Genomic DNA, 15,080 nt, shown 5'->3' on the forward strand with positions numbered 1-15,080 from the left:
GAGTTCCAGGACAGCCAGGGCTACACAGAGAAACCCTGTCTCAAAAAACCAAAAAAAAAAAAAAAAAAAAGTCATGTGGATTTCTGGTCTACCTAGGGGAACAAAATGGCGGGGAGTCATGTGACATATGGATGTCCTGTTTGTCAGTTGGATGTTGGTATCAAACACTGTCCATATGCGTCCCTGCTGCAGGGCATCATACAGGAGGAGGCATGGATGCAAATGGACAGCTTGTAGCCTAATAGGGATCTACCAGTGAACCCTCCCTGCCAGCTGTGGCACTCCAGGTTTTACCCACTAAACCATATACTTAGGATCAGTCTACCAACAGTCCACATGGTCCCAGGTCCCAGTGGCTTTGGGCTTCAGACCCTTCCTTCTTTGTAGGTCAAAGGTTCATTTCCTGTGCATGCTGTTGCCTTCCTTCACAGTCTAACTGTGATTCACAGGGCTAGAGAACTGGCCCCAGGATTCAGAGCATATCGTCTCTGTGACTCTAGCTCCAGGCCAGAGACTCTGCTCATACTTATACACAAGTTAAAGAAGAAAAAGACAAAGAAAAAGCCGGTGGTAGTGGTGCACACCTTTAGTCCCAGTACTCAGGAGGCAGGAGGATCTCTGTGAGTTTGAGGCCAGTCTGGGCTACAGAGTATGTTCCAGGATAGCCAGAACTACACAGAAACCCTATCTTGAAAAAAAAAAAAAATCTAATTGTGGCTTAAATGTCAGGGTACAAACTTTAGGGCTTACATTTCCAGCTAGGATATGACTCCCTGTGAAAACATGCAATATTAGTCATCTTTGATGGTTCAGAGTCTAGCACTGTGCCATTCATTCATTCATTCATTCAGGCAGCAAATATCCACTGAGATCCTTTTGGTCTTGGGCATCACTCCAGTGTTAGAATGCCACTGAACATGACCTCTGCCCATCTTAGAGCTGATAATCTAATGAGGAAGAGGCAGATGACAACAGTAAATAAGTAATCATGGGTTAGCAGCAAATACCACCAAGGAAAATGAAAGTGAGTTAGGGGGTGGGGCTATGAGAAGGAGGGGGGTGGTCTGTAGGTTCTTATACAGGGAGCTAGGTAGGTAGGCTCTACTGAGCAGAAAACTTCAAAAATACTGGGGTGATAGTAGCACACACTTTCAATGCCAGCACTTGGGAGGAAGAGGCAGGCAGACCTCTGATTTTGAGGCCAGCCTGGTCTACAGAGCAAGTTCTAGGATAGGACAGTCAGGGCTAAGCAGAGAAAACACTGTCAAAAAGAAAGAAAGAGAGAGAGAGAGAGAGAGAGAGAGAGAGAGAGAGAGAGAGAGAGAGAGGAAGAGAGAAAGAAAGAAGGAAGGAAAGAGAAAAAGAATGAAAGGAAGGAAGAAAGAAAACTTCAAGAATGTATGCATGTGAGGGTCAAATCCGGAGCTATTTGAAGCAATAGCAAGCAGGGCGGGCGGGAGAAATGAGCTCGCAGCTTTCCGGCAGAAGTTCATTTCAGGAAGAGTCAGGGGGTGAATGTGGTTGGAAAGAGTGAGGGAGGAACAGGGTAGTGAACGATGAGGTCATCCAGACAGTGAGGGAACTTGAGGCCACTGTAAGAGTTTTGCTTCTGCTCCGGAGATACTTGCTCAATGAATAAGGGCAGGAGAACCAAGTTCCTAACCTAAGCAGTGGTAGCCCTCAGCTTCTACGCAGGCGGCGCTTAATCATGTCCCAAAGGAGAGATAAAACAGAGAGGCACAAAGGAGAGAGACGTTCACTCTTGGAGCAGGTGTGGGAGTTCTAGCGGAGGGCAAGGAGGAGAGCTCATTTAGAATGTAGGGTCCGGGCTGGTGAGATGGCTCAGTGGGTAAGAGCACCCGACTGCTCTTCTGAAGGTCAGGAGTTCAAATCCCAGCAACCACATGGTGGCTCACAACCATCCGTAAGGAGATCTGACTCTTCTGGAGTGTCTGAAGACAGCTACAGTGTAGTTACATATAATAAATAGAATGTAGGGTCCATGTGGTGATCCAGTGGCTATATAGAGACTCTGTTTGAAAAGAGAAGGAGGAAGAGGAAGAGGAAGGGAAAAGGAAGAGGAAGAGAAAAGGAAGAAGGGGGGTGAAGGAAGAGGAGGAGGAGGGGGAGGAGGAGGATTTGTTTTGAGCTTGAGAGCCCTAGAAACCTGGAAAGCAGGTTTCAGGCAGGGGACTGCCTTTTTGCACAATAGCTCTGACCTCCACAGGGAGGAGGGGCCAGAAGCAGGAGAGAATGTGGGGAGAGATAAGGAATACAAGCCACTGTGGATATGGGGGCTTAGAAAGGACCAGGGTCAAGGGTGGGAGCCTAGTTCAGGCTTCTCTTCCTGGTTTGTCAACCCTGTGCCCAGAGTCAGCAGAAAAATCTCAGCTCTAGGGAGGAGGCAGCACAGAACCCCAGGCTGCTGAGGGAGCAGGGCAGGCAGCAAGATGCCATTGTGTGCCTGCAATCAAGAGGCTTCAGAGGAAATCAAAAGCGCCAACTGGATGTGTGCGCACTGTCTTACACTCGCTCTCAAATACACTCACACATTTGAGTGCGTACAAACGCGCGCGCACACACACACACACACACACACACACACGCACTTCTGCCTCTAAATGGGTCAAGTGGAGGCTGTGGTGTGGGTTAGCCAGGGAAGGCTAGGACGTGGGGTGGGGGTGGGAAGAGCAGCCTGGGCCCTGGTACCCGCTCACTCTCCTGGCACAGGAGATGGCGGCAGCTGCAGAGTGGAGTGGGATGTGAGGATAAATATACACCTCCCATGCATATGGATAATGCCCACAGCTGCCCTGCCTGCGCAGTGTTCATTAGGACCAACTGTTTCAGGAGCAGTTCAGGCAGGCGGGAGGGTGCATGCCCATTCACGGGCTCAGGGCAGGGGGGCTGCCTGCAGCTGTGCAGGCCCCGCCTCCTGCCTGGATCAGCATATCCCAGCCGCGGAATGAATCCTGCTCCCTCCCACTCTCTCTCTGCCCAACTCACTGCCCTGCTAGTTCTTGCAGGTCTTAGGGTGGAGAGAGGCCGAGAGCGAGTCAGGATGAAATCTATCTCGGGGGCTCGGTGTATTGAGGGGAAGAGTCGGGCTGGATTAAGTCAGTCTTCTGGCTTCAGGATGGGCTACTGGTGGCAACCAAAGATGATCCCCTCTTTTCCAAAAAGCCATCTGTGGCAGGGAAACTGCTTTAGCTCTGTCATCTGGGAGCTTAAGGGAAGTCCCAGCCCATCGGACTGGAAAGCCCCAGATCAGCCACGTTCTGTGTATGGGGGCTGATGTGGGGACTGTTGTTCTTCCCTGATTCTGACCTTTTGGTGCAAGTAAGACAGGGAGGGAGGCTGGTGGGCTCTGAAGAGTGTACGGAGATGGGATGGGGAAAGCAGGCGGGGAGGAGCTAGTGACACAGATAAGCCATTCCTAAGGATGAATGTGAAGTTTGTGCCCTACACATGGATACCTGACTGAAAGAAAAGGCCAGGATATGCTAGCCAGTGTGTGAAGTCTGTCCAATGTGGGTCCGAAGGAGGAAAATGGAGACAGATGACAGGCCTCTTTGGGCTCTAGTTTTCAAGACTGCTCAGCAGGCAGAAGCTGTGGGTGTGTGGAGGGGGCGTGTCTGTCCTGCAAGCCGCTCTTTTTCCTCCCCTCCCTTCGGGAAGTCAGAGTGGACGGTCAGGACTGCTGCTCCAATGACCTAGATCAAACTTGGCCAATCTCTGGTTCAGACTGGAAGCAACAGACTTAGCCCAGAACCCGCTCCCAGCTGAGCCCAGCTGCTTTCTTTTGTTTTTAAGGGTGGGGCTGGTTCCTGTTTGGCGCCCTGTGCTGGTGGCCTTGGGAGCAGCAGCTAGGGGAAGGTCCAAAGGCCGAGTGAGGTCATCCCTGGCCCACCTTACTGTGCCTTGGAGGCCTGTCCTCCAGGTGCTCCTAGCCACTGATGGTCCTGATGGAGAGCCAGGGCTTCCAAACGAGGAGCCAGCAGGAGCCCAAGCTGCATGCGGGCTCCGGCTCCTGGGTGCTCCACACTCACTCCTTGTTGGGAGCACGTTTCCTGGGTGCTCCACGCTCCTTGTTGGAAGCACGTGGCTGTGGTGACTACTTAGCAGAATCCACTCAGCCAATCACTAGAAGAGGCAACAGTTTGTTTGGTCCCCAGCCCCCCAGCTTCAGGTACCCCAGCCAAGACTTCTGCCCACTCCTGCACCCCATTTGCTCTCTAAAATTCTGTCATTAATATTTAATTTCTTTAGCAAGGGCTTTTTGTCCCTGGAACACCGCACTTCACACTAAGGAAGGAAATTGCTCTGTAGTTCTTTGTGAAGGGGATTCCTGTGTTCTTTCTTTCAAAACAACTTTTTTTATTTTTTAATTTTTTAAAAGATTGCTGTTGTTTTATTTTTCACATATTGGTGTTTTGCCTGTATCTATGTCGGTGCACTGTGTGCACCTGGGTGCTTTGCAAGAACAGCCAGTGCTCTTACACACCAAGCCAGCCCTCCAGCCTTCTTTCTGGGCTTCTAAGATCACAGCTTTGGAAGTCAAAAAGGAACTGGGTTAGTGCCAGCGTAGAGGCAGGAGGATCTCTGTAAGTCTGAGGCCACTCTGGTCTACATAGTGGGTTTGGGCCAGCCAGAATAACATAATGTGAGCCTGTCTTTTATCGATATTACGATGATGATGGTGGTGGTGATATTTTTTGTGTGTGTAGCTGTGTAAGTGTTTCAGAACTCTCTTTGTAGACTAGGCTAGCCTTGAAATTGGAGATCTGCCAGCCTCTCTCTGCCTCTGGAATGCTGGGATTAAAGGTATGCACCACCATGCCCAGTGAGCCGGCCTTGACTCCTCTGTCTCCTTCTTGTGAGATCTTGGACAAGTAACTCAGTATCTCCAGTTAATAGTGTCCTTGCCAAGGTTAAGTAAGATTAATAAATAAGTTGTTTCTGGGGCAAAAGGATACTGACTTAACTGTTTTTTTCTCAGCTGCCCCTGATGTGTGGAGGTCTGGTTGCTGGTTACAGACTGTATTTCCACAGGTCCATGCCTGTGACTGGTTCTCAGAGTGTGCACGCACGCACGCAGGCACGCACACACACACACACACACACACACACACACCTCTATCCACCAAGCGCTGGACCAGCAGATGCTCTGCAGGGAACAGAAGCCCTTTCCCTCCTCCCTGCCCTGCTGGTGGTGGCTGCAGCATCTCTGCATTCTGCAGTGTTGGAAAAAGAAATTACAGAACAGATTGCAATTGGGGGGGGGGTGAGGGGGGCACAGAGGGCCCTAAAAATGCAGCTTGACTGAGCACTAAACTGTGTTTTTGCCTGGAGCCAATCAGGAGTCTCTGATGAGAGCCTGTTCCCACTTACAAATCTAATTGCAGGAGGTGTGGTTGGGGTGGCCCTGGGATCCTCAGAGAGAGAGGGGGGTCTGCCAGCCCCTCCGGGAAGGCTGGCGGCAGGCAGGCAGACTGCTTGTATGTTGCTTTGAGAGTCACAGAGCCACACAGGGTTAGGAATGGAGGTGGAGGCAGACGCCTTGGGAGTCTGGGAAAGTGCCAGATTATTTTTGTTATAGCTGCAGAGATTTCACATACATTACACACCGAGCATAACTACTCTCGAATCCTCCTAGTTCTCTATTTTACACACAAGAGACTGAGGCATGAAGAAGTGTCTACTACTCGCTGAGTTGGTTCTTTCCATCTAACTTTGTGTGGGCTCTGGGGACTGAACTCAGGTTTCCAGGCATGGACTCTGAGCTCCTCTCCCTGTTGTCTACATAACCCAGGCTGCTCCTGAGCCCACCCACAAGAGAGAGATCTTCCTACTTCTGCCTCTCAGATATTGGGATTGAAGTCGTGTGCTACCATAGCTGGACATTTTGTGTTGGTTTTGAAATAATTTACTATGTTACCTAGGCTAGTCTTGAGCCTGTTAGTCCCTGGGCGCTGGGATTACGGGCACATGGCCCCTGAGTGCTGGGATTACTGGCCTGTGCCACTCTGCCTGGCTGAGGATGCAAGCCCACTGCTCTTCACAAGTCCTCTTTTAGTCCTTGGTAGGAACATCAGGTTTATCAAAAGAAAAAACCAAAACAGAATGGAAGTTCAATTTTAATTTCAGATAAATAATGTTTTCCTGAGTATTATAACAAAGTCCCAAATATTGTATGGAGTACAGCTGAAGTAAAAACTAGTCTTTATTTGAAATTCAAGATGAACTGAATGTCCGGTGACACATCGGACACCTTGTGCCTTTTCTCTCCTCTCGCCTCGCCTCTGGCTTCCCTCTCCTGCCGGTTGCTCACCCTCTGTTGTGGGTAAGGAGGGACCCTAGGAGTAGATGAAGGGGTGAGCAAGACCATAGCCCTCTAAGCCTGTCACCTTTCATGAGTGTCCCCATTAGACTTCTGAGTTTTTGAGATGGGGTTTCAAGTAGCCCAGGCTGCCCTTCCAAAGGCTAGCATTTTCTCTGGGCAGCTTCCAGCAAGAGGACTCAGTAGTAGGCAGTAGGTGACTGCAAGTGTCCCTGGCAGCCCTAATGTTCTTGACGGCTCCCTCCTTTTTGCCATCCATGGGGCTGAACCTATGCAAAGGAAGGAAAGAGATGTGCAACTGTGCTTTTGTGATGAGAGGACCTGAGGCCCTGGGGACTGGGAGTCCGGGAAGAGCAGGCAGTGCTAGCCTAGGGGACAACTGGTGCAGAGGGCTGTGGGAGGCAGCTGCTGAACAGGCAGGAGGTGAGGGCTGGGACTGAAGTGGGCTGTGGTACTGTTTCTTTGTTTTTTGTTTTTTTTTTTTTTTTTTTTTTTTCCTTTAGAGACAGCAGGGGACCTAGGTTTCTGGCTCCACCAATCCTTACAGGAGCTGTGATGCTGGCAAATTCCTTAGCTGAGGCAAAGGCCTCTCTGTTTCTTCCACTGCAAAGTGGGCTTAGTGCTGCCTAGTTACGCAGGAGGTGCATGGGGCTAGGGGTAAGGTGAGGCGGGTGGCTGCTGCTGCTGCAGCAATGGCGGTGGTGGTGGTTTTCATATCACCTGGTGGTGGTGTTTTTTTTCTGAAAACAGCCCTCCCTTGAGGAAACCTAACCTCCAAAAGGGCAAAGCTGCTTAGGCCCTCTTGGAGTTCCAGCAGAGATCACAATCCACTCCAAGACCGCCTTCGTTGCAGCTACATTTTATTTGTTGCGTTTTTTTGACAGACGTCTAAATTATACATTGAGCTTTCCACGTGACCAAACACCGCGTCCCTTCCTTTGATTATCATTTTCAAAAGGGACTAAAAAAAAAAAAAAAAAAGAACCTTCCGATGGATCACACCGAACCCCGAAACCACATGGAGAGCAGAGCTAAAAATAAAGGAAGAAGCATCCCGAAAAGGAGAGGGAGGGGGGAATCAAAGCGCACTGTGGAAGGGAATGGAGACACTGGGCCTGGTGAGGGTGACATGGTGTCACTCTCTCCAGGCCCAGGCCGGATAAGGAGCGGCCAACAGTGAGGGTGGGGCACGGACTGGCATAAAAATAGCCACCACTTTAGTCCGGAGGGGAATAAAGAAATCGTCAGAGACAGGGGACAGAGGGAGGGAGGGAAGTGTGGGGGAGGGCTTCGGTAAGACTGTCCTTCTGCAGCATCTCAGGCTGTGGACTTTTCTACCGGGCAGAGCGAACCACCGGCATAATCGCTGACTTTCAGCTGTGCACCGACATGTTCCCCAGCTCAGCCCCACATCAATGACACCCTTGTTTCCATAGTAACCAAGGGAGAGCGAAGGGGAAAGGGTGTATTGCACTGGGCGAAGGGAATCCAGCCAAAAGGAGCCACACAGGGAGGGTGAGAGCAGGGCTCGGTTTTTCCCACAACTGCTTGGAGTATACACTGTGGACTTTGCCTGCCCTCTGGCCTCGGCCCTCGCCCCCTGAACATTCAGAAGCAATGGTGCGCAGAGCAAAAGTCTTACCAGGGCTCACTGGGATGGGGGGGGAGGCACAGGGGCGGAGCATGCCCTTTCTAGCTTCAGACTCTGTTCTCTGGCCATGGCCACAGGGGGCAGGGGTGGCACGGCAGAAGGAAACGGGACTTTACAAGCATTCTGGTTTTACAAATGGGAGCTTTCAAACTGCAGTTTTCAGGCTCCATTCATTTATCCCCGGAGCCCCCGGAGGGTTCAACAGGGCTCACAGGGAAGATAAAAGCCTGTGACAACCACAGTTGTCTCTGGTGTCTCTAGCTGGGAAGCAAATGCGGACATTTACAGAGACAGCGATCAGAGCAGGGCAAGTCGCTCTGCCTATGAGCTGGAGCCGGGGGGTGGGGGTATGGGTGGGGGTCGGGGCTGTTTAGAACAGTTCCTTTAGTTGGTGGTAAGAGACCAAAAATGCATTACAACTCAAGCTCTTCCAAAGTCAGAGAGAGTCCCCTGGTGCAGCATTCCAAAACTGGACTTCAAAGCAGGCTTCCAGCCCCCCAGACAACATCCTGAAGCATATTTGTAAGGAAAAGCAAGTCTCAAGGGCCAAAGCTACATCTGGTGGCCTGAGATGGGGCATTTCCGATGCTTTATAGCTGTTTGCCACCCTTCAAAGCTAGAGGGATTCGGGTGAGTTAGAGAAGTCGATGGGAGAGGCGGCGGGCTAACTAGCTGAGGTTTAAAAACCTCACCTTCTTTTGTCTTGCAAGTCTTTACAGGCCCGTGCCTGTGCACTGCTACCCCACACCTCTCCCCAGCCTTTGTTGATAGCTTTCCTCCTGGCCACCTTTCAAACTGTCCAAGTTTCTCCCTCTCCAGAGTCCAGAATAAGCTGGGTACCATGGAGCAGGGACTTCTGTGGCACTTCCTGTCTTTGCCACCACACCGTGGTGGGCTTGGAAAGGGCCACCTCCCAGGATGAGAAGGCAGCTGGCCTCCCTGGCCCTACCAGGCATTGGATAGCCTCTTATTTATCCTCTGAAAAGCCCTGAGCTCTTGCCCAGAACAGTTGAATTCAGGAGCAGGCTATGCCCTGGTCTGCTTTCAGGGTTTGAGGCTGGGATTTCTGAGGGCTCAGGCAAACTCCTTTGGCAGTGGGGGAACGAATGGGAGGGGGGTACCATCCCTTCTGATCAGACCACAACAGGGTTGCTGGAAAGGGGTAGAAGAGCGCAGCATGGGACGAGTGGCTTTGGGGGGGGGGGAGGGGCCCAGCCCATGCTCTCAGCCTGCAGCAGATCCTTCCCACACCGTCTAGTTGCCAGCTCTGTAAGAATTGATCTCTTCTCAGAATCGATCTGCCTGGCTTTTCTCAGTGGAGCAGGTTCATGGCACAGCTGCATTTATTTTTAAAATCTGATAGCATCGGCCTATTGTGATCATTTAAACACAGAATTCTTTGAGCTTTAGAAATCCCCTCTGCAGAGAAATCAGCTAATCTCGGAGCCGGCTGCTCCCTGCTCCACTGAGCTGGAGAAAGCCTGTTTATGCTAGCCTGAGCCCTCGACGTGAGGGCTTTTTAAGGACCTTGTAATTTTTCTGGAATTAAACCTCCCAGCTCCCCTTACATTCCAGATGTCATTACAGTCAAAAGTCCTACGAGTCTGCTTCCCCGTGTGGCTGACAGGGCTGAGGGGATGGGAGAAGGTGGAGGGGCCGGGGCTGCAGAGGCCATGGCTCTGTGGCTCTGTAGTGACTTGTTTGCCAAGAATGTTCTTCTTTTTCTGTCCAAAAGTGAGGATTACACACAGCCCCTTACCTACCTGCCCAGAGGGTTTGGTGATCACCAGCTATTCTTTACCTCCCACAGTGGCTGCCTCCTGCAGGACAGACCAAAGCCCTGGCTCAGTTGCAGATAGGGGAAAAAAAAAGTCTCTGCCCGGCACCACCAACCATGCAGTTTCCAACTTGCAAGAGAGTGAGGGGACAGACAGGTCAGTAACAGAGGCAGCACAGCCGCCTGGGATCATCCGGCGGCAGGACAAGCGCTTGCTCCTTTCTAATCATGTGCTCTGAGACATTTAATACTATTTCAACTATGCAGAGGAAATAATATAATTCCTTTATTTGAAAAACGATACCGAGCCTCTGAGATCAGTTAAAATCTACTGCTGGGATGGGGATCTTTCTCAGGCTGCTGTCCCTCCCCGCCCGCCACACAGCTGTGGCTGTGCACAGACAGAAAAGCATTTGGTCAGAAAGCAGCAACCCAGTGTTTCTAGGGCTGACTCTAGCTCCCGGCTCCAGCGCCACCATCCGCCTGCCTCCGTTTTATTTCTTCTTTGCGTTGACATTCTTGCAGACCCAGTTCATGCCATCCTTTGAGGGAAATGGACAGAAAAAGGCAGTGTTAGTTGCAAGGAGTGTCCCCAAGAGCTCAGCCTGGAGGGGACCGGGACCACCTACTCTCTAGGGAGTTTGTTGCCCCCAGGGCCCACCGGGCTCCTTTTGAGAGGGTGGAGGGAGGTTCCTGAGCACAGGAGGGAGACAGCCCATCAACCTCTGAACTTGAGATGCGTCCTCAGGAACTCCCTCTGAAAAAATAAACACATCTCACATCTGCCTGCAGAGGAGCTGTCAGGGAAGATTCCAGCCTTTTCTGGCGTTTTCTAAAAGCTGACCCTTACTAGGACATTGGTTCAATGAGCCACCCTTCTGGTTCCCCTGCGTGTTTACAGTGTGACAGTGTACACTTGGGTTAAATTAAATTTCATTTTAGAAAAACAACCCTCTGCAGTGGGTGTTCCTCCACACATGCAGGGGCAACACACACGTGCTTCTACAGAGAGGTTTCAGAGTGGCTTCTTTAAGCACTACAGTAGAACAGAGGGAAGGAGAGGTTTTCTTAAAGGCACAGCGACCTTGAAAGTGTCCTTTTTTTTTTTTTTTTTTTTTTTTTTTTTAGAAGGCTAGAGAGGGACTGAGGTAAAAAAGAAAAAAGAAAAAAAAAAAACCCACACAATGCCCACAGCCTCCTGGTAGGCAGCACAGTTCCTCACTGATGCCAGGCCTGTCAAATGTGACCTCCTTGCCAACCCCCTCTGGAGCATTCCTGGACGCGCCCCCCTCCCCCCACTCCTGCCCTTCAGGCAAGTCAGGCTCCCTTAGAAGCAGGAAGAGAGCTCCAGTGGGTCCTGCAGGGTATCTTGCCCAGAGTCTGGCAAGTTGCCTCACCTCTGCGTGCTTATCAGACACATGTGACACCCAAACTCCCAACCCCACATTTCTGGTGGCTGTGGATCTGGCCGCTGAACCTGAACACCTAAGACAGCTTATGGCAGTAAATATCAGCTGACACCCTTGGCCACTGGGACATTAATCCCGTAAACAATACATCACTGCAAAACAGCCAGCAGAGCCCCTTTCTCCTGGCTAATCTGCCGGTCACCTGCAAGTACCCTGATTAAAACTGCACTGGCTGCCAGGGGGCGCCGGGGCAGGAGAACCTGACGACCTGAGGGAACTTCCTGCTTTGCCAAGATGAGGCCTAGCCTTGGCAGAAAGCCTTCAGGTGGGAAGCACCTGGCTGCAGCTGGGCAGTGGGGGATCCGGTGAGGGGGACCCCAAAGCATCTGATTACAACTGGGTCAGCTGCACACTCTGAAAAGCTGAGCAAATTTAAAACCGTTTTATGAAAAGGATTCATTTAAAGAGAGCATGTTTAATTTTAGTAGCTAATTGGTTTCTAGGAAAAAAATGATCACCTGCCAGGAGACAAAAAAGATTTTTACACATACAAGAGGGATGACTACGGTGATAACCTTCTTCGCTTGCTCCAAAGCGGGAGAGCTCAGAACAAGGGCGGCGCTTCCACGGTCAAGTGCAGCACAAACACCCATGATCCCTTCCCTACAGACGCATTTTATCAGACCGGCTTCTCCGGGATATCAAGAAGTCCCCACACAATGCCAGAGCCATTTTGTCTTTTTCTTGGTTTATGACTGGCGAAGGGGGGGGGGGGTCCCTTATTATATTTCACCAAACATAAGTGTAGGCAAAGAGATAGGGAAAATATTTACTCAGCTGCAGGCACTCAAAGCGGAAGGTGGAAGGGGCCATACTCTGTGGGGGCGGGAAGGGGCTTAAAGGGCAGGGCCTGCTGAGGGGTGCTGTCTTGCAGATGTCTGAGGATCTACAGCCCAGGCTTGCCCACCATGGTCTTGTTGACAGAGGGCGCTCAGAGACCAGCACCTCTGGCTATCCCCCACCTCTGGTGCCCTTCTTGGGTAAAGCCCTGGGCTGGGCTTGGGGAGGTCCCTTTGAGCATTTGTGAGCTGGAGGGGAGAGGCAGAGGGCGGGGAGGACCACAATCCTCTGTGACAAGTGACAGTTCCTCATAAATCAAGTAAGGGCAAGCTTTACCAAGTAGCCCACTGGAAAGGAAAGGTAATAGTGTTATCCCAAAGCCAGGATGGGGGGCCTAAGCAAAGGGCCGGCATGCTGTCTGGTGGATAGCCCGTACTTAATTTATAGTCTTTTAAATTAATTCTCATAACCACCCAGTGAAATATATTATTATTTCCAGATTGCAAACAAGGAAATGAAGAACAGAAAATTTTGGGGCAGAGGTGGCCTTCCTTCCCACTGAGAACCACACACGGCCAGCCGGTCAGATACAGCCGGTCACCATCTTCTCTGTGGCTAAGGATGACAGCAAGCGCTCTGCATCCCCTTCACAGAGGAGCTGGGGATCCCTTGGAAGGCAGCATGGGAAGGCAGCAGCCACCCTGCTGGGGATTTTCCCTCAGGGCTTCCTTCAGGGGAATACAGGGTAAAGACTGGAGGAGCCCTGTCAAGGAAGGAACCCTGCCTACTTTGCCACAGCTCTAAAAAGGACCAGAGGGTTCCTAACCTGCTGGGAGCTAGGGCTGTGGAAGGCGGAGCATTTGTGACCTGGGCCACCTCCTTCAGTGGCTACTCTGACATTTAGAGGCAACAGAATTATGCAGAGGGGCCGTCTGCTTCTATGTGTAAGTGAACGGCGTGACTGCTTACGTGAAGGAGCTGTCCCTGAAGGAGGACATGAATTCATAGGTTTGTTTAATGGTTGAACCTTTTATTGTTAAGAACTGGTTTGACCGATTCCCTGCACATTTGATCTTTATTATAGGAACGACGCTCTTTGGTGGGAGCAGTCTCCCCTCTCCTTTCCCTACCAATCTTGCTGAAACTAATTTGAATTGATTAGCTTCGATTTATTAATAGAGACTAGAGACGCCGGGTGTGGTGGCGCACGCCTTTAATCCCAGCACTTGGGAGGCAAAGGCAGGTGGATTTCTGAGTTCGAGGCCAGCCTGGTCTACAGAGTGAGTTCCAGGACAGCCAGGGCTACACAGAGAAACCCTGTCTTGAAAAAAAAAGAAAAAAAAAAATAGAGACTAGACACAGGGGCCTTCAAACGGGGCCTTGTGTGGCTTCCTAGAGAGGAAATAAATATCTCTGTGTTGCAAAAGTATTCTGACCATATCTATGGGGTTGGGGGGTGGGGGAGCAGGTGTTGGTGATGGTGGTCGTGATGGTGGTGATGATGGTGGTGACAAGCTGTCCCTGTTAATCATCCCCCAGCCTGAGAGTCACGGTGTGCTGCCCGCCTGTGTGCAGAGCTGGTCTCTGGCTGTTCTGCTTGTTTACTTTGATCCCAGTCCGGAGCATCCATCAGTGCTGGGTGGCTGCAGGGAAGCCATGGTGGCCGTGGTTGGGTGGGCTAGTTTTTAAAGCTAGGCTGACTATGTGGCCACCTCAGTAATTGCTCTCTTGCTGAGCAATGCAGCCTGTCCCATTGTGCCTTTAGGCCCCTGGGGTCAAGGAGCAGCTGAACACAGCATACATAAAATATTGCTTGCTGTTCATATTTTTCTGGTGACAAAGGGCAGTGTACCAGGAAGGGAGCAAATCACATGTCACAGGCTTGCTCTCTTAGTCCACAGAGAGGTCTGCAAATATAAAATTCAACCTGAGGGCCGACAGATAGGTAAGCAGTTCCACAAATACCTGAATAAGTACCAACTGATCCCAGGCCTAGGAAGAAGAACTGGACATCCTTGTTTAAATAATAAAATGTGCGACTGGGAAGTATAGCTCAGAAATAGAATAAAGGCTTAGCATAAACAAGATACTGGGTTCAACTTCTACCCCTGCAAAGAAAAGCAAGTCAAATCTGGTAGCAGACTAAGGAAAAGTCCCCTAGATCAAGGAGAAGCAGAGGCAGGAGGTGGGCGGGCGCCCTTCTGAGAGAGGCTTAGTCCACACCTCAGCAAGGTGGGCTATGGCTGACCCACCTAAGGAATCAAGGCAGCAGAAGACACTGTGATCTGAATATCCTTCCTTTCTGGAGGGCGAGGGGCAGGGATGGGGGAGATGCCACCTGAGAAGCTAGTCTAGCTCGGTGGCCTGGAGGGCAGCACCTGTGCATCATGCCAAAGCCATCAGTGTTGGCAGGTGACCGGTGATGACAAAGTCGAGGCCAGGTTTAAACCGTGACTTCTGCTTTAAAAGGAAATCTAGAGCCAGAATAACCACACACTGAGTTTTAGAAAAGGTCTCCAAACACCTGAAGCTGCAGTAGGAAGGACGAAGGTGGTCAGGGTGAAATTCACGGCTGCAGGATGGGGCTTTCTTTTTTTTTTCTTCTTTCTTTCTTTCTTTCTTTCTTTCTTTCTTTCTTTCTTTCTTTCTTTCCTTCCTTCTTTCTTTCTTTCTTTCTTTCTTTTTTGGTTTTTCAAGACAGGGTATCTCTGTATAGCTCTGGCTGTCCTGGATCTCACTTTGTAGACCAGGCTGGCCTCGAACTCAGAAATCCGCCTGCCTCTGCCTCCCGAGTGCTAGGATTAAAGGCGTGCGCCACCACGCCTGGCAGGATGGGGTTTTCTATACCTCGTTATGTTTTGTTTTGTTTTGTTTTTTATCTAACTGATCCTCTGTACACTCTCTAGATGTCCATTGGAAAGGAAAGGACAGAGCCTGGTGCTGAGTGATACATCCTAGGAGGTCCAGCACCCAGGCCTGGCCTCAAGGACATGGAGGAGATTTCTCTCCATCCCGGGGGTGTGGCTGGCTGAGGGAGCTTTAGGTAATCCATCCAGGACATTT

General features: G+C 50.7%; 1 protein-coding gene across 2 annotated transcripts in view; it reads right to left on the reverse strand.

Moving 5' to 3' along the window:
* Nucleotides 1-10,032: 10,032 nt before the first annotated feature.
* The window catches only part of Arl3 (ADP-ribosylation factor-like 3), a 42,074-nt gene continuing 37,026 nt past the window's right edge, over nucleotides 10,033-15,080 (reverse strand). For both annotated transcript variants that reach the window (NM_019718.3, NM_001355233.1), the window contains one exon: nucleotides 10,033-10,310. In NM_019718.3, the coding sequence (NP_062692.1) occupies nucleotides 10,263-10,310 (48 nt within the window). In that variant the 3' untranslated portion in view covers nucleotides 10,033-10,262. The remainder of the gene's footprint in view (nucleotides 10,311-15,080) is intronic.

This window comes from Mus musculus, chromosome 19 (assembly GCF_000001635.26).
Source record: "Mus musculus strain C57BL/6J chromosome 19, GRCm38.p6 C57BL/6J".
Taxonomy (NCBI): domain Eukaryota; kingdom Metazoa; phylum Chordata; class Mammalia; order Rodentia; family Muridae; genus Mus; species Mus musculus.